The following is a 26653-nucleotide window of genomic DNA, read 5'->3' as shown; positions in this document are numbered from 1 at the left end:
TGATCTAATTTCATTTATAAAATAAAAATAAAAATAAAAATAAAGATGGTATATACCAGTAGCCACTAGCTAAGATTCCCATAAACAATTGTAATGGGGCTCATAGATGAGTCAGGAGTTGGGGCAGAATATCATACCTGAACACTAAATTTCAATTTATTTTGGTTGGCTATTAATTAACTAATTCATTAGAATGGTCACATTTAATAATGTTTAAAGTGATGATGTCTTTTCCAGCATTGATTCAATCTTGAATCAGTAATTCAACAATGGTACAGTGCAGATAGATACACTATCATAAAAAAGAATGTCATCAAAGAAGAGATCCTGATGAAAAACTAACTTCTGTTCACCACTTAATGATATGATTCTTTATATAAATCTTAGTGGGGATTAGGTTAAAAACAATCCTACCAACATCGGATTAAGATAGATCCAGGCCTAAAAACATTCCCAGAAAACAAAATAACATTTCCTAGGTGAAGAGGAGAGACAGTATTAAAAGGTGAGTTGATATATTGAAGAGGTGTTGGGCAGAAATCATCAAATTGATAATTGTAAGAACCTAGTCAATTTCAGCATTAGTGAGTGGTTTAGAGAAGGAGGTGTGCACATACACGACTCCTTGACAAACAAACTCACAATGATGATGGTGATGATGATAAAATGAGCTAGGTACATTACATACAAAGGCCAGGGCAGTATAGTGCAGAGGACGCGGACATTTTTTGTTCTTCAGCCATGTGCAAAACCATTTATGTAAAGAGATTTGGGAACTATTTTAGTCACTAGTCAAGTTGTCCAACCGCCGGGTCGGGTTTTCAATCTAGCAAAGACCCAAAACTAAAAAAGACATTTTACTTTATGATATTATATAATCAACATGTTATAATTAGTATATAATTCTACATAGTAAACATGCCCATTATTTAAGTACTACTTTTTCTTCACGGTGACCAAATCTTGATGGGCTTAGGCTCAAACTTACATCAGTTTAGCAGCAAAAATCACTTGACCTTTGCATTTTAATTTTTGTCTGTTCGGGGGAACCTGTTGAAATCCATATGGCCTTTAACCAAAGCCCTAATGTTACAAAATAAATACCCAGAATCCTATCATCTTGTTTAAACTGCAAGTTCGAGTTACTTAAAACAGGCAATCTCAGTGTATCATCTCAAACCGAATAATTATTCAAATTAAATTACCATTCTTAGCTTTGCTCTTCACCATCTCCAACTCTCTCATCCGCAGCAGCTGCTGCTGCTGCTGCTTCCATCAGTTCATCGAATTTCTCAGACTTCCCCAGCACAATCTCAATCTATTTCATCAAGACCCAAAACAAGTATACTTATCCATAGAGACAATGAGCCAGATCTGTTAGAATTAATTCAAAAAGACTGGAGATAGACGCTAATATCTAGTGATATAATGTTTAGCAGCACTTAGTATTCCAGAATTACAAACTTACTTTGGCTTTGGAGATGGGCCGCCCTCTCGAATCATCTCTGATCTCAGCCGTGGATGTCATGATCTCTGCAGAGTATCACAGCAATGTTTATTTACATGTGAAAAACAACCCTTAAGTTAAAGAAAAACACTGATTTCTGTTAGCCTTACTCTTCTCCACTGCAAATCCATTGTTCTTCAAGATTTCGGCAATGCTTACAACAGTTGAAATAGCTGCAAAACAAATGGTGTGTTTACTTGTAAGATTATGGTTTTTTGTTTTGGTTTTGAACATTGGAATAGTTGTTTGATATGCTACAAATACGTATTGATGTAATATTTTAAATGTAAAATTAAATTTTAGTGTAAGAAAATAAATAAAAAGTGGGTGTTTGATTTGATATTTTTGGAAGAAAAAGAAAGTCGGAGTAGTAAATTCGGGGATCCCACAAGTAAAAGCCAAAAAAACATAAACATAAGTAACATTTCTATAATCAAGAATAATGGGTTGCCCAAAGCAATAACTACTTGTGGAAATTTGTTTCATGTTCTTTATATCTAATGCCTCCAACACAACACAAAAGAAAATGCTTAGACACATTCTGCACACAAAATTTTCAAAAAGGGATGATTTGAGCAGTTGGCAATTATACATAGCCCTGGAGGTTCCTCACTCGCACAGTATGCACCTTGGCTCAACAAGCTCATGCTTTTTCACTCATGAAAAACATGTCTCAAGACAAGCCCCAAAACGCACATACAGTAACCTGCTAACATGTCCACCCCCAAAAAAATAAGCATAAAAATTGACCACACACAAACACCACCTAGAGGACAATTTATGTCAATTTTATAACTAGCATTATCTCCCTCAAAAATATTTTAATAACAGATCTTTCCACCATGAAAACATATCAATGAGCTAGCTAAGTCCTGAAGTCCATACAGTATCCAAACCCTGTTTCATTAGATAAGTGGTGTCATACATCATACACACATGAGGATTGCCTCCATTTTATAAAATATGAATAATTTGTAAGCCCAACTGACGGACTACAGATTACCAAATAGCTTAACTACTCTATATGTTTAAGTATATCGAACCTCAAATATTCCATCTTATCTAGATACATACAGGATACGCAAGGAAATGCGGAAATAGAAGGAGAAAAATATATCAGATAGCTGATAAAATAAGAGAGTCTGTACCCATTCCAAGAGCAGAGAGCTCCACCTCATTATATTGCTGCATATACCTCTGCACGAATCAACACAATAACAAGACTCAGATCCGAACCAAATCCCAGATCCATCATTCGTATCGGTTTCACCAAACATACGCATTCGAATAAGAAGTTATTACGCACCTTGGCGAGGTTAACATAAAAGAAAAGGGGCTTCTTCGTGTTCGAAACCTGGATTCGGTTCTTCTTCTGGGTGTCCCCAGATACCGTAACGTTGGCGACTCCTTCCGTGATTTCCTCCATCTTTGTCAATTCAATTTCTCAGAAATCGATTGGATTCGGCGCGATTCACAGAAATATAGCCCGATTTGGATTACACCAATACGCAAACAGTAATGTATGTACGACCAATTTTACGGACTGTAATAACCAACACGATGAAGTAACCGTTGCTCCAGACGCATATAGAGGTTTACGTTGGTGAAATTTTTACCGCACCACCCAGCCAATTTTGTTTTACCATTTTTGCCCCTCGTCTAGGGCTAACAGAAACACACATGACCCTGTATTGTTACTATGTATGAGTGTAAAATGACACATTTGCCTGCCAATATAATATGACAGATATAATCTTATCCGCACTCAAGTATATCTGATAGTCGATGGATAAATGATAACTGAACTGTCAAAACATCAAAGCCAAAATCACAATAGGCAGCTCGACAAAAATAATAAAACAAAAAATGGCTGCGTTCCCTCCAAATTGTCCCAATTCAAAACATTGTCATCTTCAAAAACCGATTCATTGCTGCCTGAAATTTTACTTTCAGTAGAGAGTCATTTACCAGATTAGCGAAGCTAAGCCATACCTGCTATCTATACTGTAGAAGAAGGTACGGTCGGAGGAGATCAAGCCTAGTCCCAGCCTGTCGGCACGACGGAACCGTAACTATATCCGTTGCTATATGAGTCTGAATTAAACGGATCTGTCGCCGCCGGAGCATTGTAGTCTGCAATGTGGGGGGAGCTCTGTGCAGCTGAAAATGGAGACGATGCATAGTCGTCGACAGTGTAAGCAGGAGTCGCCAAAGGGTTGTCGGTGAATTGGCTCGAGTAGTCATCACTGTTGCTGTAATCTTGGTATGAACCTCTCTGGTTTTCCCATTTGTTGCGGCTATGGTGGGATGGTCTGCCATAGGCACTTCTCGGGGATGTATCCGCGTACTCCCTAAGCCATTCTGGGATTTCTTGATTTGCTCCCTGCATCAGTTCGACAAGTGCCTTAGCAATGGGTGCGTTCTTTTCGCTGAAGAATGCAGTCGCCAGGCCAGATTTTCCAGCGCGGCCAGTCCGTCCTATCCTGTGGACATAGTCGTCTACACTTCGCGGAAGATCGAAGTTTACGACATGAGCAACGTGTGGTATATCTAATCCCCGTGCAGCCACATCAGTCGCCACCAGAATTGGCGTGCGGCCGCTTCTAAAAGATTTCAGAGAGCGTTCTCTCTCCTGCATTCATTGAACGAAGTTAACAGAGATAAAATGATCCATTCAGCTGAATTTCCAAAACTCAGAAACAAAAATTTAAGACTAACCATCTGAGCTTTATCACCATGAATGGCTGCAGAGGGGAAGCCTTTTCTTGACAGCCAACCTTCGAGCGAATCGGCTCCTTTCTTGGTCTCTACAAAGACTAGTGTCAAAGCATCCTGCAAACAAACAAGTAAACGATCCAAAGTATGCAATAGGCTTAAAGTCGTCTGAAGTTTAACATAAAGTAGACAAATAGAACAATGTGGACTTGTCTACCTTAGCATTGTCCACTTTGGCCCTTTGGGAGTAAAGGAGATTCAACAAATGGCCTCGCTTGTCCATGTCCGAAACAAACTCGACTCTTTGCAAGATCAGATCCGTGCTGGAGCCAACCTTTCCAGCAGCAAGAAATATGTGGTTTGAAAGAAAATCCGAGGCAAGCCTCTTCACAAAAATGAGGGTAACAATGTTAGAAGGCTCGTGTGCTCTCAGACAATAGAAACTAACTAACGCAAAGAAATAGGAACATTAAAAATGGAATATCGAAGAACCAGAACCTGTATTTCAGCAGGAAATGTTGCACTGAAAAGCAATGTCTGCCTCTCACCACATGGAGGCATCTCCATCTCCTGAACAATCTTCCTGATTTGGGGTTCAAAGCCCATGTCTAACATCCGATCAGCTTCGTCCAAAGCTAAATACCTTACGTTCCTTAGGGAAACCTTCGATCGTTCTATCATGTCGATGAGTCGACCGGGAGTGGCAACCAAGATGTCCACTCCCTTCTCCAGATTGCGCAACTACAAAAGCATTAGGAAAGGTGAGGAAGAAAATCGAATAAAAACACCATTGATAAGTGCAATACAATTACCAAAGTAAAATTTAACTACACCATAAAAAATTAAAAAAAATTAAAAAAATCACAACCTCAGCTCCAGCAACAAATCCCAATGGCTCAAACAAGAATCTCATAACAATGAATTCCAGATGATTTTTAAAATAATCGAACCTGGTAGACAATAGGGGTCCCACCATAAGCAACCATTACTTTGATCCCAGTTTGGTGGGCAAATTTCTTCGCCTCCTCGTGAATCTACACAGATATGCATCCAGAAAAACCATCAACACGAACCCCAAACCCAAATATTAATGAACAAAAAGCTAAAAGGGTGTGAGAAGGATAGATGGGCCCTTCGAAATCGGTTTTTTGAAAGAAACACTGCAGAGAATAGTACAGACAAATAATCCGTCGGAACGAAGAAGATACAGCCAAAACGTCTCGTAAAGGGACAAAAGATTCAACGAGTCGTAGAATAAAAATATAAAATCGGAGCACCTGACAGGCGAGTTCTCGTGTAGGAGCCAAAATAAGAGCCATAGGGCAAGCTTCCATAACCCTCGCACCACTGTAACCGCAATGCTCCTCAATCCCGATCTGTTTACCTGCCATAATGGCATTAATGATGGGGAAGCAAAACGCCGCCGTTTTGCCAGAGCCAGTCTGAGCGCACGCCATCAAGTCTCTCCCGGCCATGGCGACGGGAATAGCGTGCCTCTGGATGGGAGTGGGGGTCACGTACTTGCACCTCCTTATGTTCTCGCTCAAGGCCTCCGCAAAGAACCGCATCTCAGCAAACGAAGCTACGGGAGGAGGTATGTCCACACCTGTAACTTCCACGGCGGCGTCGACACTGTCCGCCATCGGAGACTCCAGTTTGACTTCGCGTACTTGTTCCGATAAGGCGTCGACTAGCTCCTCAGGTGTCCGAGGGGTATCAAAATCCTCAGACATCTGCCGATAAGGGGATCCACCGACGACCACGTGGCGGCGGCGCCAGGTCGGAGTCCGAGCAGTTGGAACGGTGACGGTAATGTTGGGCTGTTGTCGGCTGCGAGGTGGAACGTAATGCGGCCGGCCACGGCGGGCGGGCGCAGTGGAGGTGGAGTCGTTGAACCACTGCCGCTGCGACATGGCAGAGGAGGTGAGAGGAAACTATACCGTACAGCAGCGAGGCAGAAATAGGGAAGTGGGGAAGGGTTTTCGGACGTCTGTATATTTGCAGTTGCAGAGGAGAGAGAAAGAGAGGAGAGAGAGAGGTGATGATTAGGAAAAGATATGGCAATTTGGAAATGTGAATGGACTATGGCATATATTTGGGGAAGACCAAAAACACCACTCATTCAATACTTTCAGTTGCTATTTCGTTTTTACTTACGATTTTATTTTATTTTTTATTACGTAATAATATTATTGTAATTTTATATTAAGTATATTATTTTTCTTAATTAATATAATTTTAAAATAATATAATACGTAATAGAAATAAAATTGCAAAAAAAGCTAGATTTAATTAACAAATTTAAAATAATATATAGTCACGGGTTACTGTATTTATTATTTTTTTCAATTGTATAAAAGAATTATTCGCATCGACAGAAAATAATAGTAATTTTTTCTAATGTAATATGTCTACTTACTATAATTCTTCGTATTACTATCTAATCGAGGGTCGAATTGAGTATAAACTAATTGTATTATTGTAATATTAATATATTGTCGTAAATATTTTTTATATTAAACGAATCATATTCATGTTTTATGTATTCGTGCTATTCATTCTTGATATAGAAAGTAATTTTATGCTACAATGCGCATTATCGAGATCGAATAAAATATAAATATATCATTATAAATAATAAATTCTAACTATTTTTATATTAGATGAAACACAATTGTGTTTTATGTGATCATGCTATTTATATATATATACATACATACATGTACTATTATGTTACAATGTACCTCGATAAAATGTTGATGAATATCTTATGTAACGTTGTGTTTTGTGTTGAATGAATGAAAATATAATTAATTAATTATTAGTTATTTAATATAATTATACCATTATTCAGGTATCAACCGCACCTAACGAGACATTAAGTCACACTAGACGAATCATGAGTGACAGATGACCTGAGGCATCGAGAATCGAGGGTTTAAACACATGATTTTAAAATCACAAGTCCAACTCCACACCACCATGTCATCTTTTACGGACGAAAATAAACAACCTTGTATAGATGACATGTGTCCTGTTATGTTTTTATCAATACCATTGTGGGTCTCGTAAGATACATAATGTAGTTTTTAGTGGACAAGGTGAACTTATAAATATTTCTCTATTATTTTAAATCATTTTCAAAATTTGTTATTATACAATCATTCATCCACACGTACAGCCACGACTGGTTCCCGTATACTCCTATATTTTTAAAAATTTTAGCAGTATTATCGATCGGTTATAACTTTTTTTATTTTTTATTTTTTAAAAAAGAGTATGTTAACACTAAATAAACAAATTCTATTATATTTAAGATTTCTATAGTATTTCTTTTTTAAAAGAAATATAATATCAAATGTTTTTTGTTATAAAATATTAATGTTTACTATTTTTAAAAATTTCAAAATTTTTTATATTTGATGGAACGGTTTGTATTTTTATTTACATTACAAACCAACCGCCCTTTGTTCATAATTATTACTATTAAAATTTCAGCTTTTATAACATTTGACGTCACACCACGTCATTTACATTTTTCTAGTATTTTTTTTCCTAAAACCATCTATTGGTGTATTTGTTTGACGGATTTTTCCCCAAATATATTATTTATTTTATTTTTTTATTTAAAAATATCAAATTAAACACATATTTTTTATTTTTTATATTTTTATTGAAAATCAATTTTATATTCAAAACATTACATCAACATCTATTTATATCACATTATGCAATTATTCAAATTCAAAATTTTTACCAATTAAATCCCAACTCAAAATTCAAACTTCCAAATAAACACACCCTAAATATAATATCTGAAAATTGGTAACCATCACCACCAATTAACTATTAGACCATAGGCTAAACCCTAAACCCTTTTTCAGATTTATCTATGATACATATTAATTGATTTATTGAATTTAATTTACAAGGTATTAGATTTAACCGAATATTTATTATAATAAGCAATTATTCAAATTTTGTAAAAGATAACGTAGTGGTGTGATGATAGATTCCTAAATATTTATTCAAATTCAAATATTTATTATTCAAAATTTATATTCAATGCAAAATTAAAACAAACACAACTTTTAATTTTTATTTTTAAATTCTGATTTCCAATTTTAAAATAATACTATATATATATTTTTATATTTGTATTAAAATGTTAATATTAAAATAATAATAAAAAAGAAAAGGAATAAAATGAACACAATTTTATATACAAACACCAGCCTTGTTTATCTTATATATATATTTTTGATCTAAATATAAAAATATTTAATAAAAATACAAATAAATATAAATTGAATTTAAAATAATCGATTACTTTAATTAAAATTAACAAATTATAAAAAATAAAAAAATAAAATACATTTAAAATATATAATTATTTTTTTAAAAAGAAAAAAATAAATTATATGAAACAAAATAAAAAATACAAATAATTTATGAGGTAGTCATGGAGTATATAAACTAAAAATTTAAATTTTAAAAATTATAAAAAATAATGGGTGTCTTTATTATGTGAGATACTATTTTGAAAGAATATTTTTTTACATAAGACATACAAAATTATGAAGTAATTTTATTTTTAGAAATATATAAATTTTTTCACCAAAAGAACAACTAATAAATTTACAAATGTATTTGATTATAATTTCAAATTTATTTCTAACACTAATTAACCCATACATTATAAATAAGAATATAATATTTTCTATATAAAATGTTATATTAAAATATTATTTAAATTAAAACTAAATAAACCCAATAGTTTTTTTTTGTTTGTTTGTCTAAATTAAATATATATAATTAGATTTGAAATAAAGTGCAACCAACAATAACGGAGTAATTCAGAAGTTCACACATTCCTGGTAGCGGGAGGAAATATCTGCCATGGGGAGGTCATTTCCGTCATTTCAGATCGACATTCCTGAGAACTTCCACTTCCACCACGCGAAACCGACCTATTATTGTTATTCCCGGCTGGTCATTGGTCTTTGTTGTGAGCTCCTCCTATAAAACGACGGAAACGAACATAGGGCCGCTGAATCGCCTCATCGAAGTTTTGGCAATCCCGACGCTCGTGCAAGCAATCATTTGGTTCGGCGACTGTCAATGGGGGCGGGAGAGGAGATTTGGAATGCGTCCAAACTGTTGGAGAGTCATTGCCCCGATACTCCGTCGTCTTCAATCACCATTGACCACTCGCTCCCCATCTCTGAAATGAAGCCTCACATCGTGTGAGTTTGTTTCGTTTTTTTTGCTGGTTTTATTCATGTTACTGCTGTTGTCATTTGTGCTTGTTCGACTGAATGCGTTGTTTTTGTTTTCCTGCTGATTTGGAATGTTTAGTTTGGTGGTTGTGAGAAGTTGTGCCTGCTGGTTTGGATTTAGCATTGTTTGTGCTGGAAGTTTCACTTTATTGAATTTTGGCAGGGAACTCTGCAAGGATCTCTTCAAGAAGTGGTCGGATTTGGATGAGTCAGATTTTTACCTTGAGACGGTATCTGGTGGTCTCACGAATCTTTGTGCGTCTTTCTTGCAGTCTTTTATTTCCTTTTGCGATGGTCTTTTTGAGTTCATTCTACTGGTTTATATTTAGTGCTTGAGTAAATTTTGTTTTCTTGTTGGCATGGCTTGCTGCTGCTATGGCATATCTTTACCTGAATTATAAACAGTACTCAAGCTTACTGTCAAGGAAAGTGGAGGTGATGTGATTATGACTATTCGATTATATGGACCAAACACTGAGTATGTTATCAATCGAGAGAGGGAACTACTGGTATGTTCATGAGGTTTTTGGTTTTTCTAGTAAATATAAATATGCACCTTATATTTGCAACTCAGCGCACAAATGGTAGTTGTTGAATATTATTGCATGTAATCTATATGTGATCTCCAAAGTAAAATAAGTTTTCTATCATTTTTGTTGATTTCATTTAAGCTGAACCTGGTGTATTATATCTAGGCTATTCCATACCTCTCAGATGCAGGATTTGGTGCCAAGTTGCTTGGAGTGTTTGGAAATGGCATGGTGCAATCATTTATCAATGCTCGTACACTTACTCCAGAAGGTAAATATTTGTAAAAACAAAAGGGTAAAAAACAGAGATAAGATACTACCTTCTCTATTGATAAATATCTTAACGGCAACCTTTCTATTATGTGTCCAACATTTTGTATATTTGATCTTTCTAACTAATGCTTTGAAAGTAGATGGAGTCTCGTTATTTTGAGAGGAGCATAGCTGTTGATGTTAGTCATTTATTTGATTTTACTATCACCAATAGTACAGTTAATCCAAATTCTCATGCATAGACAATCATCTAATTTGTGAAACATATTGAAGCAAATCTAATCTCCTTGCATATGTACAGTCACTTCTTCATCTGTCTTTTCTGCTCTAGTGTTGTTTAAGGAGGGTCTGGCAATAAACTACAGTGCAGTAGTTATGCTCGACAAATTCCAAGAATGTTATAGCACTATGGAGATGGTTCCACAGTTTCTGTAGAAGTTGGAAATTAACTGAACTAATTGTTGTTTTTCAGTTAAGATGATATTCACTGTGTGACGTTTAAGCAACTTGGTTTTACATTTGTCAATTATTTGAGACAAACCAGGGAAGTTTGTATGGCCTTCTAAGGTTGCCTTTATTATTTACTGCTTATCTGCATTACCTAAATTTCCTATAACAAGCTCATATTCTCGGGTTGGTGAACTAATGAACTCACACAGAAAACTTGCCCAAATTTTGGTTTAGTATTCATTTTTAAGTTACTTTGTCAAATGTATTCGACTGCTCCAAGTTTCAGTTTTCCTGAATTTTGATTCAGGTCAGTTTTATTAGAATTTAGCAAATGACTGCTCTGTCTGTGCAAATTCAACATGATTGATCTGAAGTGTTAATATATTCCATTTTCTACTTTTAAAATACTCTTCATTTAATATTTGTCTGCTTTGAATATGTTGAAATACGTAAAACACATGATATTACTTTTGGCCATTTGGAAGGAAAGGTATATGTTTATGCAAGAACTTAATTCCAGTTATGAAGGCACTATTCTTTGTATTTCTAATCCTCAATCAAGAATATGTTAATTCTAAATAGAATTTATCAGGAAAGAGTGGTGCTTAAGAGAAAAATGATTGGGCCACATACAAGTATAAGCTAATTTTCTTTTGGAAGATCATGAAGCTGTTTTGACATCTTGGTTTTCGAATTTGCGTCAGAGCTTTGTATGTCTATTTCTCTTACACTGTACATAGATTTGAGAAGTTGAGGGGATCTTTACTTGAGACTGAGCTCTCTCTGGATCTTGAGAGTTTGTTTGTTGTGGGATACTTATGAATGCTTGCTCGTGCTACAACAGCAGAGATGTGAGAACTAGTTACAATTTGATGCATCTCTTCCCTCAATCCACCTACATGATCAGTTATCCTCAATGCAAGAACTATCTTTCCTGGATCTGAAATTTGTAAATTCCACTTTAGAAGAAATAAAATAAAATAGCTCTTCTTCATGGATGACATGACCCATTTTGCTTAATATTCCTAATGATGGATTTTGGCTTGAAGTTTTTTTCTCTCTATTTTTTTGAATTAATAATATATATTAGAATGTTATTTTGTAATCTGAATTATTACTTTTTATTGAGAAAGAACAAAGACATGTTTGGAAGAAAATACTCTTTATACCCCTCCAAAAAAAAGCAAAACAAAACAAAGACCTGCAGCTGACAATGGACGCCCTTGATTTATTTGGATACTGTTCTAAAAACTTCATTGGTGACCTTTTAGGGTTTTTGTATTTGAAAGAAACTATGATTGGTCTACTTTGAGTTCTTACAAATTTGGTTTCTTCACTTTCTTGTTGGGGTGTTGCGGCAATGTATTTATTTTCCAAGTATGTTATAAAAAGTGATTTAGTGTACGGGTACTGATCTTGGCTTTGTATGGTTATAATATATTCCGTGTTTAAAGTTATAAGACTCCTCATTTATAATTCATTTGTCCTTATAGAAATGCGGAAGCCAAATCTTGCTGCAGCAATTGCTAAACAAGTTCGAAAATTCCATGAAGTAGAAATTCCTGGTTGTAAAGAACCACAGCTGTGGAACGACATCTTAAAGTTCTTTGACAGAGGTACTGTATACATTAAGAGTTAAAAAAAGTCTTGGATTCTTGAGTTTCTGCTTAATATTTATTCCGTATATATGGGGAATTAGGATCTGTTTCAGATTGGTGGTTACCTTCTTAACTGTTTTCTAATCTTGTGCCTGAGCTTCTGTGCTGTTGGTTGCAGCCTCAAGCCTGAGGTTTGATGATGATGTAAAGCAAAGGAAGTATGATACGATATCATTTGAAGAAGTTAAGAAAGAACTTGCTGACCTTAAGGTTGTCTTTCATCTCTGCTTACTTATCTTCATGGTGACATTGCCTTGACAACGATATTAGTCTTTTATCTCTACTTCCAAATAGTCAATTTATACTTCATATTCTGTTGTGACTGTGGAACATATTTTTGTCTTGATCCAATTATGCTTTTTTCTGAATATTGCCATTATCTTCTTGATTGCCTTTTGGATAGCAAGAACTACTTCCTATATTGAATTGTTATTGCTCAACGTTTTGCCAGTCAATTGTTTCAATGAAAAAATGGTGTATTTTAAACTCCACAACTAGTACCTTTTTCACATGGTCTTTGTGTCAAAGAACATTCGTGTATTATGCTGCTTAGCATTGCGTTCCATTTTACTGCCAAGGATTAACAATTATTATATTTTGGAACAGGATACAACAGATCGTCTTAATGCTCCTGTTGTCTATTCTCACAATGATTTGCTCTCTGGAAATTTTATGCTTAATGAGGATGAAGGTAGTTTACTGCAACCTCTCTCCATCTCTGCACACATGGTTTTGGTGCCATATATATCTTTGATTTGTGTGTGACATTCTATAATGCTGTGATGCAAGCAAAGTCTAGAATGAGGTACCCCTTGGTGAGGGGACAGTCAATGTCAGTTAGACAAAGATTAAATTGAGTTGTGTTTTGATCACTTATAATTATCATGGTGTAGGTCTAGTTTGTTATATGACTGCATACTGCTGTATCAACACACTTTTTTTCTCTCTATTGCATTCACCTAAAGAAGTTAGTATATATATGAAAGAGAACTTAACATGGTTAGGCTTGCAATTCTCAGTGAACTGGTGCCACTGGTGCATTGCTCTCATAGCAATAAATGAACTGTTGTGACCATTTCTTGTGATGCCCATAAAAATTATTACGTTCTCTCACAAAATCCAGACTTTCCTTGAAACTATCTCAGGGAAGCTTTACCTGATTGACTTCGAGTATGGGTCCTATAATTACAGAGGTTTTGACATTGGAAACCACTTCAATGAATATGCTGGCTTTGAGTGCGACTATACAATGTATGCGGTTCTCCTCATCTAAATTTTTATTGCTAGTCTTTTTCCCTTTGGGAATCCTATTAATTTTAGCTTTGACCTGTCGGTTCTGCAGGTTTCCAACGAAAGAAGAACAGTATCACTTCTTCAGGCACTATTTGAAGCCAGACAACCCAAACGAGGTATGTGCATGTAATGCAATATGCAACCAGATAAAAGCCTCAGAAACGATCTTTAGAACCTTTTGATAGAAAGATTGATACAATAGTCTATAGTTGACCGTTGGCAGAATATGACAGGTTTCTGATGCGGAGCTTGAAGCACTTTATGTGGAGACAAATGCTTATACTCTAGCTTCACACCTGTGCTGGGGATTATGGGGTTTAGTACAGGTACACTCTTGTTGATCAGAAATTTTGTTTTTGTCAAGGCTTATGTTATATGATCAGAAAATTTTGTGGCAGGCGAAAGTGTCTCCCATCGATTTTGATTATCTGGAGTATTTCTTCCTGCGATACAATGAATATAAGAAGCAGAAGGACAGGTGTGTTTCACTGGCAAGATCATCTCTCTCATGATCCTTCTTACAGGTCTCTAATGTTGTATGCAGCTTCGGCTGTTATTCTGGCTGTGGCTTTTACCCCAAGTGCTTTCTTGCATCATCTGTCTGATCTGCCTTCTGCACTAGTATTGTATCGTGCTCTAAATAAGTTTTGTGTAGTATTCAATAATTGGGATTTCATTAGGAAAATTTGTGATTTTCCTTGGCGCATAGAAAATCCACATCATAGAAAGATGATCTGCATTTGTGTATTATTAGATATCCACGGACATCATCGAAAGGTACGCAGTGTAAATCCTTGCTCCTTTTTCACTTGATTAGTTAGTTTTTGACAATATCATTGAGGAATGATATTGAATGAATAGAATATCAAAAGAATAATGCCAGATTTATAAATGCATTACAGCCTGAATTGAATGAATAGAATTAGTTCAAACAAAGACGTCTGACATACATACATACATTCATACGGTAATAGTATACATACACATATATGTATAGATATATGTCTTGTGTACTCTGCTATTTACCCAATATTGCCATCATCTTACCAACCCTCCTTACCTAAGCCTGAAGAACTTGACACTGAACTATCCGGTTTTTATACCGATTCCGACCTGCAAGGTTCGACAGAAAGTTTGTTACCAATGTTTTCAAGTGCCCTTTCCCGGATATCGTTTCCCACAAATGTTCATGGTCTGATTTCGACACATCAACAAGAGATATACTCATGTTGTTCCTGATAATGCAGAGCTTCCCCTTGAGCGTAACCACTGCAGCTGCCTCCAGTGCCTTGGAGCTCCCCATATGCGTTTTACTGTCGATCTGCACGCTCCAAGAACTGCTCGTCTCATCGTACATTCTAAGCTTGCACCCATCTTTGCAATCCAAAGCGTAGAGATCATCATTTATCGTAGCGCATGGATGCCTCCACCCCGTCACCATTCCATTGTAAACTGGGCTCCATTTATCCGCTCCCGGCTCGTACACTTCACTCAGAACTTGCCTGCGTGACCCTACGCCCTTCAAGAACCACTTCCCTTTGTATACTATGCCTATAAAGGGCACCATTGCCGTGCTCATATCACATATGAACGACCATCGATTTTTGTTGGGGTCATAAACTTCAGCAGATCGTAGTGATCGGTGAGTCCCCTCGCTCTCTCCACCTGCGACATATAGACAGTTGTTCATGACACAGCAGCCAAAAAAATGTCGCCTGCGAAGCATATCTGGGGCGCGGTGCCATTTGTTGGTTCGTGCGCTGTAGAAGACGACTCTTCTCATGGAACCTTTGACCGGATCTTTGCCACCAAACAAGTAGAGGTGGCAACCATTGAGAACTGCACATCCGAAATCAAGGGCTTCAGTGTATTCTCTCGGTAGAGGCGGTAAAGGTTGCCAGAGCTGATGCATCGGATCAAAGGCGAGCCATGATAGCTTGCCATCTCGGTCTCTCTTCATGATGTATAGCCACTCCTCGGCCATTCCAAGATTCTTTCGGAGGGAGTAAAAGAAGTTACCAGCCAGAAGTCGGGACCATCTTTTGCAAACGAGACGGAGCTTGAAATGATCAATTCTTGGTACACGTATTAGGCAAGCGATTGCAAGGTCATCGGGAAGCCCGGGCAATAGAGGAGATTGATTCCTGGTCCGGTCACGTGGTGGCTTCTGCCTGGTAGGGTGAATGGAGGGTTTAATGTCTGGCTGAAGACAAAGCCTTGTTCCTGGCACATACTTTTTGGCACCTGCAACAGTTTTGAGGCCTGCATCAACCCGACATAGGCACGCTGTTGTATCTACCTGCAAACAAGATCCTCACAATTTTATTAATACATTTTTGCACTGAAAAAGACACCGTTTCAGACACATCTTATTAGGCTAGATTCTTGGTATTTTAAATTATTCGGAATACTTTCCAAGCTATAAATCTTCAACAATTTGTCATAGAATTTGAATTGTTCTGGTCTTTGAAGAAAGTAACACTTAATTTAGGGACGCTTACAGACAGATTTAGAGATATAATGTTATCATAAACAGTGTTTGATAAAAAACCACTCAATTGTGTTTTCATCTTTTCCTTAAAATCAAACTGCAGATAAGTATCACGAGAGAGTAAGTATCGAAATTTTAGTAGTGGTAATAAAGGTAAGCTTTCTCAATTGAAGTTTATATAAGAAAAGTTATCTCCCAACAACGCGTAAGTTTAATAGTCGCTCACCAAATTACTAAATAGTTGGAATCAGGGTTGCATGCATGAAAACCGCAAGCATTTTGAAATATATCACAAACTCGTACTCTTACTAACTAATAGGAACCAATCAATAATTCATCATGTCGTATTGCGAAGAATTACAAGGAATCGAGCATCAACATATTAAACGTTACACTGAGTTATCATCTTAAACTTTTATTCCATGCAGGTTCAATTGTGTGCATCGAAATATATTAAATTACATATATGGATCCGTATGTTGTTCCATTGCATTTAGATAAGGTTATAATAGGATATTTCTGGGAGTCTATTCATCATCTTTCAGAGCAGCCTTAACTTACAGCTGCATCAGCTATCAAGCACACTATCTACCAGTCAAGAATCCAAACACCGATCCTATGATTAACTTTGGAAGATTTAAGTTTTCTTTGACAGACCATAAGAAACATCTGTGCAGATATAACTTCATCCCAATCAATAATGATTTCCTAAACATTAATCTCTTTCATGTACGGATATCAAACACACAATTTCACCAAGCATATTAAGTCATGAAGAAACAATAACAAAAATCTAGTGGAGCAAATCCAGATGCTTACCAATGGAGGTTGAATCACTCTATCCATGCTTGATTATTTAGCCACCTGACGGATATTATGTGTCAAAGCCCTCAACTCAATCGCATTAGCAGATTCAAAGCTCACTCAGACAGTACGGTTTTTATGTCCAAGCCTTCAGATCCAGCAAGCTTCAATAAACCATGTTGGAATCTGAAATTCACAAGCTGACAATCTAATCGACAACAATTTCCATATGAACACAACAATAAGACATCAAAATATCCCTACGTTCAATGTATTTTCATGAAATACACTCCAAAGATCGAATGTGTGGATCAAAGCGGAAGCAAAGCCATGTGGGGAGGAAAACAATCAGAAGGTAGAAATTCAGGGAATCGGTAGGGGCTACGTATGGAGAGGAAAATGGAAACCCCACAAACGTCTAATCTGCCAAAAGCAAGAAACCCTAATCCCCCAAAATGCGAGCCAGCGAGAAAATGGTGGACGGAAAAAAAGAAAGGCACTGAAGAAAGATGTGAAGATGGAGACACCCCTAACTCTTTCTCTCACTCTCGTCAACTCTCATATTTGATTTCCATTCTCATCTAAGACTTCGACGCCATTAATTGCAAATTTGAGTGGAAAGTTGGGCCCAGCGGAAATCAACCCAGCAGAGCAGCCAACCGCAAGCAGAAGAATCTATCTATGTATCCATCTGCTCACCAAATAACCAAAAAAATCGAAAGCAAAAAAGACCAGCATTAACTCCCAACTTTAAATTGGATTTTTGGGAGGCAAAATTGACCTCAGGAAAACGACTCAACTGAGAACCCTGATTTTATTTAAAAGAAGAAGAAATTTGTGCAGTCAGGACTGCGTACAGGAAAGGGCTCTCCTCCACCCATATATATATATATATATATATTCTCTTCTCTCCCTCTTCTGTTTTCTATATTATATATATGTGTGTGTGTTGCAGCAGTATGGACAAAGATTCAAAAGCAGGTGTGTGAGACCCACACTTCCACCATTCCAACAAATGTGCCTTAAAGTGGGAGAAATTTTCTACCTTGAATTGGCCCACATGGATCATACTTGAGGCTGACTTCTACCTCTATTTATTTATATATGCATATAAACACACACACACATGTAATGGTGTATGCACGTATCCGGTTATTGACCAAGTAAACAAACCCAAAGATTTATTAGTGATCTTGGCAAACTGAACTGGGATTAACTTTTCATAATGGCTTCCAGACATGAATTAATCGTCCAGCAAGATCATATAATATCTGATATTATATATATATATATATATAAGTGGTAGAAACAGGATAATATAAACCTGGGCGTTGGCCCCATTTGTATTTTATTCATTTCAAAATTGACTAAACAGAAGAGAAAGGGAGATGCCCCAGCCAGGCAGACAAAGCACATACAGCATTTGTCATCATATGTTTAAATTTGTGGTTTGAGCACAGAGAAATTGCTCCATTGCCATGTTGGTATGACTGAGCAAAATCCCATTTATTGTGCAGTTTACCCTCATTGAATTCAAAAGTTAGAATTTGTAAACCATTTCTTCGGTGTATCCGAGCTCCTTGAGTACGCCCGTCAGCTGCCAAATCATTTAGGTAGAAGAGATTAACACTTGAGGGCAAAATCTCTTAAGAGATTGTTAAGAGAATATGTTTACCTCTCCTTGAGAATAATCCTTTGCCTTGTCGCCTGATATGTGTTGCATCATCCCCGGAGGACCGCAGACCTGGGAAAGTAATAGGAATGTAGCAATGGGATTATATATTTGGTTTGTTAGTTGTCCAAGAAGGGAATCAAACAATTGCAGCTTCATTTAGTTAGGTAATTTGTCAAGAGAAGACAATCAAATTTTTGCATCGAAGGTCACATTCCAGTAGGCATTAATTCCAAGTGATAGTAACACAACATGTGTAATTGAGCAGAGAACTTACAAGAATGAGTGTATCATAACTGGGGCTAGGTAAGCCTTTAACTACCATTTCCTTTGATATGTATCCTTTACCTCCTAGCCAATCCTCTGTAGGATGATCAACGGTGTAGAATACCTATCCATCACAAAAAAATAGATACAATCAATTACTATTAGGAAAAAGGGGACCTCAGTACACAGGGAATAAGGTTTTGTTGGTTCATGTGATACCTTCAAGTTAGGGTTGCTGGAAGCAAGCATGTCGAGCTTCTTTTTGAGAAGAATGTCATCAGGGGACACATTAGCATAGAGCAGTGAGACCTATAAACAAAAAAATCCTTTCAGGTTAAGGCTTAAGTAGCTATAGGTAATTAGATCAAAACATAAAGTAAACAAGTGTAAGAAATTATCATGATGAACATCATAATTGAATATTCAGTTTAACACATAGGGGTTATTATTTCCAGAATTCATTGTTTTCGAAATTTATGGGATTTGGATTTACTGCCGTACCTGGGTATTATCATCCGGGTTCTTAACGATGGCGTCTATTACCTGGAGCATTGGAGTAATTCCAGTTCCACCTGCAATCTGAAAACAAATTCCAGTATTCCACAAAGTTATACCTTGTTCTTTTTGTGCTTCAAACATTTCTTACTATTCTTTCCTTGAAAAAAACATTTTAATAGCAAACATCCCATCCAATCACTATTATTCGGCATCAAATATTTCAAAACCAAAACCCAAGAAAACAGAAAAAGAACACACCCTCAATATACTGAAGGTTGACCACCCCTATTTGCTTCATCATTTTCTTGTGCAAAGACATGAATAGCTAGTAATAAAGCAGGCTAGGATTCCCTCAATGTGCATTTATACATGTAAGAAAGAAAAACTATGAGATGGTCTCACCATGCCAATATGTTTCTTCATATTTGGATTGTATCTTAATTTCTGAATGGGCCTGGATACAGTAAAACATGTTAATAATTTAATGTGACACACTAGAATTACGGTGAATACTGCATTCCCTACCCTTTAACTTCTACTTCATCTCCAGGCTTCAAGCTAGCAAAATGTTGACTCATTTTTCCTTCAGGATACACCTGTAAAATGTTAAAAGTACGTCAAAGATGTGTGCCCCTGAGACAGAAGTATCATGTCGTATAGAAGAAACTGTATTCTGAATGATTACCTTAATTAACAAATCAAAGTATCCTTTAGAATTTGGATCTGATATAGGTGTGTAACTGCAAAACAGGAAGTGTTAGAAGTGTAGTACAAGTGCTGGTAGATATGATTGCTCGGAACCAAGTTATTTATGTCTTAAAGTAAGGTGAAGTTCTGAGAATTTGAATCCAGCATGGTAAGTTTATTCTCCTCACTTTGAGCTGAGAATGGTCCTAGTAAGTTTTCCTCTTCTGATACAAAGAAAATGCTATTCTTCAAAGAAATCGAGCTAAATACAGTAAATAGAGTAAGTTTTTTTCCATTGTAGCAGGATATTCTCTTTGTCAAGTCAAAAGACCAAAATGACAACTGTCATATTATGATCCATATTGAATGGTACTAACTACATTTATAAGAAAAATCTAATTCTAAAAGACTCCAACTAAGCATAGTATCTAATTATATCAGCTCCTATTAATGTAATGAAAGTTATTCCTTATGAGTTCAGCGGTAATACTATGCTAACATATTCACACTCATGTGTAGTTTCATTTCAGGTAGATAAGATCAAATATAATAGAAAAATGCCACTTTTCAGCAGTAACAACACTCTCTAGCAATAGAACACAGTAGATAAGCTTGGTAAGCATGTACTAAAATTCTAAACACCAGCTTGGCAAAAGTTCATTGTGTAACTTCATGCAAAGCAGAGATATGAAGTATTGGACTCACGGGCGAATCACATATTTGGTTTTCCCTTCAGGATCCTGTCCGGTTGGAGCCCTACATGAATAATAATAATGGGCTATCAATTACATGAGCTGATAAAGCAAATTTCTTAAGGGTCACATTGCAAAAGGCTGTGAAATTAGTACAAAGAGAAGCATGCAAAAAGCATAGAATACCTTGTAATAAGGCAGGATGCAACATCGAGACCTAGTTTTACATCCGGATCGAATGAAAACCTAGCATTGTTTTCAACAGAAAACTGGTTCATTGCCAACAAAAACACAGCACCAAAGATATGCTTGGTATGTCAAATAATAACAGTTCTCATGCTTATTAATGGACACCATTGGGCAAAATTTATTGAGACTTGTTGAGCTGCCACCTTTACAGGTCAAAATATAACATAAGACACAATACTTCAACATGCTTAGAAGAGGACATTGCCCCACCTATCTCTTGAAGATTGGTTGCCACTTAACATCACATTTGCGAAGAGTCTTACCAATAAATGGATATCAAGGCTAATAAAGTTTCAACCATGCCCAATGCTCGGCCTTGTAAATTAATCTATCTCATTAGAATTACCTCTAAAGAGTCCTATCTTTAAGTGGCAACCAAAGATCCACTTTAACTGTTTAAATAATCAAGAAACATGGGGTTTGTTCTTTTGGTGTTCCATTTTTTTTATTTGTGTTTTTTTTTTTGGGCGAAATAGTTGCTGGATATGATGTTTTGAATGAAAAATTTGTATGTTTTTACAGAAAACTGTGATGTTGTGTAGTAAAAAAATTGAAAAAAAAAACAAAAAAAAACAAAAAGAGTAGAACCCCATTCATCCAATGTGATGTCTTTAATACAAAGGATATATTATTATTATTATTATCATTATTATTATTATTATCACTTCCAAAAAAAAAAAAAAGAAAAGTAGGGTCTTAACAAGAGAATTCCTATCAATTCAATAATAAAGAAAGGAAAAAAGACACTTTAGAGACAAAAAAATGAAAGAAAAAGAAATAGGCAAAGAGAGGATTCAAGAGGCTTGTAAGGATTAAACAAATAAAATGGAGCCAACTTGATATTTTAGTATTATCACCGTAAAGAAGAGCTTTTGGATTTCTTTCGTGCATTTAGAAAAGATTGAATCGTAGATTAAGAAATTTCAACCCCAAGATTATTTGTAAGGATAAAAGGTAACAAATCAAAAGTAATATATACTTGAAATGTGATAACTAATAGACTAACCTAAATAGCTGAGAATTGTGGCTGGCCTGTGCTTTCTCTTGCAGCTTGAATTTGAGCCATTTATCAGGATTTAGGGCTGAAAAGTAAGCAAAATTCCAATTTAAAACAAAAGGTAAATTTCTTACACAAAGGTATTGAAATCATTGAAGTATTGCACATGGTTAACAACATTTTATAATTAGAACAATGGCAAAATCCTCATTCTGTTTTAAGACAGATAAAGAGAACATAGTGGGGATGTAACAGAGTACCATCTCTCTTGAAGTCTTGTGTTTACATCTTCAAGAGTTAAGAGGAATGAGGTCAACCACAAGGAGTGAAATAATATCAAACACACATATACCGGTATGAATTTATGGAGACTGCATAGGAAACAATCTCAATCTAAATCCAACCAAGACATACATTTTCAAAGTTGCTACTCCAGTTTGTCCTTGTTATCATGCATAAACTCATCAGAGACAATAATGACTATAAGAAGCTAGTTAGAACCGAAGTCCCAAACCAAATTATTCTGCAGTATAGGTACTTGAGAAAGGGAGAAATTCATACCAACTTTTGGTGCGGCATCTTCACTGAGTTGATCTAAATAGGCCTGTACAAAGACCAATAAGAAAGTCAGCAGCTGAAGATCCAAATATCAAGATATACTTGTATATGTATTTAAAGCACCATTTCTATAAATAAAGTCAAAAAATTTTCATACATTGACAAATCAAAGGGTATCATTGACAAGGTTCAAATATATAAATTAACAGATGATGGTTTGCATTCAACATAATTGCTACAGGAAAAAAAAAAATCAAACCCAACTATCTATTTATGTTTGGTTTAGTTCCCGTACTATTCATCACATTTCTTCAAAAAAGATTCTATTCTTCATTTAATATATCTTGCAAAATAAAAAATAAAATTCAAACCATTAAATCAAACACTTATTTATATCACGTTAAAACTACAATTCAAATTTTTACTATTCCCAAATCCAACTTTTGAAGAAACAAAACAAAGTTCCAATGATTGTCAAGGCTAACCAACAAACTCTTCATGCCTAAAACTGACCTTTTCTTGAATGAATTAGGATAGTTCAAGGTATGAAAATAACACAGCCAAAAAATATTCTTGCATTGATCATAACTGTTTCCTTCAGGTATTTTTATTATCTCCTACTTCAACCGGAGGAATGTACATCACTATCCAAGCACTAGAACTACCAAAACTCAAAAACGACTCTTCCACCTTCTAAATTAAAAAGGTATTGGAGAATAATCTTCAGAAACAATTAGAACAGAGTGCAGGCTTAGAATCTATCTCAATCACAATTCGTAGCTCTATCAAGAAGAAGAAAGAAACACATTCTGGCAATAGATAGAGCCACCCATTAACGATCATCAATCTGACGTAATCACACATTCATTCGCCTACGTAATAAAACCATAGATGAGAAATTACCACATCTGTCGAGGATAAAAGGTAATAAGAGGAGACTCCAGCAGAAATTGCCGCACCAGCTCCCAATCTTAGGCGAGAGACGGACTTCGTCTGGGCTCCGAAAGCGATCGGCGTCGCCCTTGCCAACCTTCTGAAAAACGATGCCATTTGGCTCCGAATCGCCAATTACAGCTCCAAAATGTGGATCTTACTGCCGAGGGTTTAGAGCGGGCAGAGAGGGTTTATAGTAACTTTAATGGCCGAAATTTGTTGAATTTGCATAACTATATATATATATATATATATATTATATTGACTGGGTTATTGAAAGAAATGCGTAAAGTTGAGTACTTGATACAGTCCCACCAGTGATCATCATCTCAACGGCGTGGAATAAGACAACAAATTACATAGACAATCACAGATGAGTAAGAGGACACGTGGCGCCCCATAAATGCACGGCTGTCAATTGGTTCACCTGCCAGATTCGTATCATGCTCTGTTCTTCGTCTCCAATCGCCGCTTTGTTCTCCAAAACTCTAATCAATCCCAATTCACGCCCAATCTTCAGTACGATGAGTCTCCTCACTCACGCTTTCGCGGGTAATCCCATAAAATCACGGACCCCTAAACCCAGCGAGCCTTTCGCGCCACAAACCGCACTCCAAACCCTCAAATCCCTGCTTTCAAGAAACACTACCCACGAATCAACATCTCCCGATTTCAAGGTTTTGCCTTTCAGAAAGGGGAGACCTTTGGCTGGCTCGACGGCCGGCGGGCCCACGTGGCATCTTGGGTGGTTGAGTCTGGGGGAGTGCAAATCATTTTTCGAGAAATCCAGAGCGAGCCTGAGCGAGGATTTATTGGTTTATTTGGGATGTAAATCTGATGAGGGTGTTGTGTATTGGGCTGTGGATGTGTCTGAGGAGAATGGATTGGTGAATGAATTGGGGTCTAAGCAATTGTGCTTTGTGGAGTTGAGAACTCTTATGGTGGCGACTGATTGGGCTGATTCTACAACCATGGCTGAACTTGCCATTGCTGGGCATGTAAGTTTTTGACTTCTAACTCTTCTTGATCTTGCCATAAGCTGCTATGTGTGTTGAATGTAGGAATACATACATTTATCAGTGATCTACTTTGTGGATGATCATCCATCTGTTATTCTCTTCCTGTCATATTTGATCAGGCTAGAGCTCTGCTAGAATGGCATAATGTAGCTCGTTTTTGTGGATATTGCGGAGAGAAGACAGTCTCTGTGGAAGCTGGGAGACGTAAACAGTGTTCAAATGAATCATGTAAAAGGAGGATTTATCCTCGTGTTGATCCTGTATGTATCTTGATTCTTGTCTTACTTCAATTAGGTTAAAATTTGGTGCAACCGTTGCTTACTACTGTGTCTTCCCTCTTATTTTGTGCAACAGGTTGTCATTATGTTAGTCATAGATAAAGAGAATGACCGTGTATTATTAAATAGGCAGTCGAGATTTGTTCCACGGATGTGGAGTTGTCTTGCTGGCTTTATTGAAGTTTGTCTCCCTTCCTCCTACTTTCTGATGATGTTTCGTCCGTTCTGTGTTGTTCGTATTCGTGAATGTATTTGACTCTCATGCTCTAACACTTTGTTTAATTTAGCCAGGAGAAAGCTTGGAAGAAGCAGTAAGGCGCGAAACATGGGAGGAAACTGGCATTGAGGTTGGCGAAGTCGTGTATCATAGTTCTCAGCCTTGGCCAGGTAAATTACATAAGATTTAGCATCTTTTCGCTAGATACTTGATGAAGATCAACACATTTGTCTTGCTGCTGAGTCTTCACGTGTTTATGAGATATATTTGCAATTCTTGAAACTTCTACATTAGATATTATTGTTGTATGTTTCATAAATAGAGAGCATAGATTGAATATAACTAAATATTTTAAAGAACATGCCATGGTTTTCTACAGCTTGTTGGTTGTTGCAGGATTTGAATTAATTTAGCTGCCCCAGGACTGACAAAACACTTATTTCTTCTCTGTGTTCTTTCCTTAGTTGGGCCCAGCAGCATGCCATGCCAACTAATGATAGGGTTTTTTGCATATGCTAAATCCCTTGAGATTAATGTGGACAAGGAAGAACTCGAAGGTACTTTCAAACTTTGCGTTCCTCACGAATTTCTTTCATTTGTTGGGGTCTGGCTGCTTTGATTGCTTGGTGTGGGTTCACATGTGCTGCATATTAGTTATCACATGTACCAAGAAGCGATGATTAACCGCACAATTTATAAGGTTCATGCAAGAAAACATTGTTGTGAAACTATGCTACCATTTTTTTCAAAAACTTTTGTTTAGCATAGACTAATAAGAGTTGAGTGTTGCCGTAAGGATAATTTTGCAATGTATTGTAGACGCCAAATGGCACAGCAGAGAAGACGTGGAGAAAGCCCTGACATTCGCCGAATACAAAAAGGCACAGGAAACTGCAGCAGCTAAAGTAGAGCAAATGTGCAGAGGTGTGGAGAAAGGACACAACTTGTCGTCGGATTTCAATGTGGAGAGCGGGGAGCTTGCTCCGATGTTCATTCCCGGACCTTTCGCAATTGCCCATCATCTCATCTCTTGTTGGATCAACCGAGGCATTCCGAACAGCAGCGAAGTGCAGAACCAAACCACCTCTGTCTCACTTTCAAATCTTTAGTTCCTATAGATTTAGTGTCTGAGTTTATAACTTCTTTAATTTGGGATCATCAATTATATGAGAGTCTCTTCATTGTTGTCAAGTGTAAGGCTCAATGGAATAATCGTTTAAACTCTTATGTACAAGCAATACTCATTATGTGTGTACGTACAGAATCCATTGTGTATTGCAATCCATTCTTTTTAAATTTTATATGAATAATTTTATTCGATTAGCTAATTAAATGAATAATTGTAGTATAGTTATAAAGGCAAAGCCATCACGTGAATATGCACCAACTTTACAAGACTTTCTCAAAATTCTCTTCTAGAAGTCCATTTGCAGTCAAGTTGGATACTTGAAATGGATGCACACACACACACATATATATATATATAGTGTGTATGTTAGAATGTTTTGAGCATGAATGGATGATAAAAATGCATGGGTTTGCTGAATCATCCAATTATCAGGAAAAAAAAAAACTATTTTGAATAA

At 36.4% G+C, this 26653-nt stretch overlaps 6 protein-coding genes across 7 annotated transcripts; 2 read left to right on the top strand and 4 right to left on the bottom strand.

Moving 5' to 3' along the window:
* Window positions 1-993: 993 nt before the first annotated feature.
* On the bottom strand, window positions 994-3055 carry LOC127252059 (uncharacterized protein At2g34160-like). 2 transcript variants are annotated; one of them, XM_051276065.1, is made up of 5 exons: window positions 2814-3055; window positions 2656-2704; window positions 1618-1680; window positions 1469-1533; window positions 994-1318 (listed from the first exon to the last, which is right to left on the bottom strand). In XM_051276065.1, the coding sequence occupies exons 1-5, from the start codon at window positions 2931-2933 to the stop codon at window positions 1211-1213; spliced, it is 405 nt and encodes a 134-aa protein (XP_051132022.1). In that variant the 5' UTR covers window positions 2934-3055; the 3' UTR covers window positions 994-1210. The 2 variants fall into 2 exon arrangements, with proteins under 2 accessions (XP_051132022.1, XP_051132023.1); XM_051276066.1 differs by having other exon boundaries at window positions 1231-1374.
* A 142-nt stretch (window positions 3056-3197) lies between these two features.
* Window positions 3198-6221, bottom strand: LOC127252058 (DEAD-box ATP-dependent RNA helicase 52C-like). Its single transcript, XM_051276064.1, has 6 exons — window positions 5500-6221; window positions 5173-5256; window positions 4721-4963; window positions 4440-4607; window positions 4226-4339; window positions 3198-4139 (listed from the first exon to the last, which is right to left on the bottom strand). The coding sequence occupies exons 1-6, from the start codon at window positions 6133-6135 to the stop codon at window positions 3546-3548; spliced, it is 1839 nt and encodes a 612-aa protein (XP_051132021.1). The 5' UTR covers window positions 6136-6221; the 3' UTR covers window positions 3198-3545.
* A 2976-nt stretch (window positions 6222-9197) lies between these two features.
* On the top strand, window positions 9198-14521 carry LOC127252205 (probable ethanolamine kinase). Its single transcript, XM_051276281.1, has 11 exons — window positions 9198-9468; window positions 9665-9756; window positions 9907-10010; window positions 10197-10302; window positions 12248-12370; window positions 12531-12622; window positions 13019-13103; window positions 13558-13663; window positions 13755-13821; window positions 13939-14031; window positions 14104-14521. Exons 1-11 carry the CDS (start codon window positions 9344-9346, stop codon window positions 14215-14217), a joined length of 1107 nt encoding a protein of 368 aa, XP_051132238.1. The 5' UTR covers window positions 9198-9343; the 3' UTR covers window positions 14218-14521.
* A 38-nt stretch (window positions 14522-14559) lies between these two features.
* LOC127252203 (F-box/kelch-repeat protein At1g55270-like) lies at window positions 14560-17889 on the bottom strand. The gene is made up of 3 exons (XM_051276280.1): window positions 17265-17889; window positions 17016-17186; window positions 14560-16004 (listed from the first exon to the last, which is right to left on the bottom strand). The coding sequence occupies exons 2-3, from the start codon at window positions 17040-17042 to the stop codon at window positions 14766-14768; spliced, it is 1266 nt and encodes a 421-aa protein (XP_051132237.1). The 5' UTR covers window positions 17043-17186; window positions 17265-17889; the 3' UTR covers window positions 14560-14765.
* A 425-nt stretch (window positions 17890-18314) lies between these two features.
* On the bottom strand, window positions 18315-23783 carry LOC127252206 (NADH-cytochrome b5 reductase-like protein). Its single transcript, XM_051276282.1, has 13 exons — window positions 23524-23783; window positions 22624-22666; window positions 22072-22147; window positions 21003-21062; window positions 20830-20880; window positions 20123-20177; window positions 19963-20033; window positions 19840-19891; window positions 19441-19518; window positions 19159-19248; window positions 18950-19063; window positions 18676-18744; window positions 18315-18597 (listed from the first exon to the last, which is right to left on the bottom strand). The coding sequence occupies exons 1-13, from the start codon at window positions 23668-23670 to the stop codon at window positions 18541-18543; spliced, it is 963 nt and encodes a 320-aa protein (XP_051132239.1). The 5' UTR covers window positions 23671-23783; the 3' UTR covers window positions 18315-18540.
* A 184-nt stretch (window positions 23784-23967) lies between these two features.
* Window positions 23968-26368, top strand: LOC127252202 (nudix hydrolase 19, chloroplastic). The gene is made up of 6 exons (XM_051276279.1): window positions 23968-24551; window positions 24692-24832; window positions 24927-25031; window positions 25138-25237; window positions 25532-25624; window positions 25887-26368. The coding sequence occupies exons 1-6, from the start codon at window positions 23997-23999 to the stop codon at window positions 26174-26176; spliced, it is 1284 nt and encodes a 427-aa protein (XP_051132236.1). The 5' UTR covers window positions 23968-23996; the 3' UTR covers window positions 26177-26368.
* Window positions 26369-26653: the final 285 nt, after the last annotated feature.

This window comes from Andrographis paniculata, unplaced genomic scaffold, assembly GCF_009805555.1.
Source record: "Andrographis paniculata isolate CXL003 unplaced genomic scaffold, ASM980555v1 Contig45END, whole genome shotgun sequence".
In the NCBI taxonomy this organism is placed as follows: domain Eukaryota; kingdom Viridiplantae; phylum Streptophyta; class Magnoliopsida; order Lamiales; family Acanthaceae; genus Andrographis; species Andrographis paniculata.
Note: the sequence above shows the minus strand (reverse complement) of the source record. Positions and strands in the feature narration are given on the sequence as shown.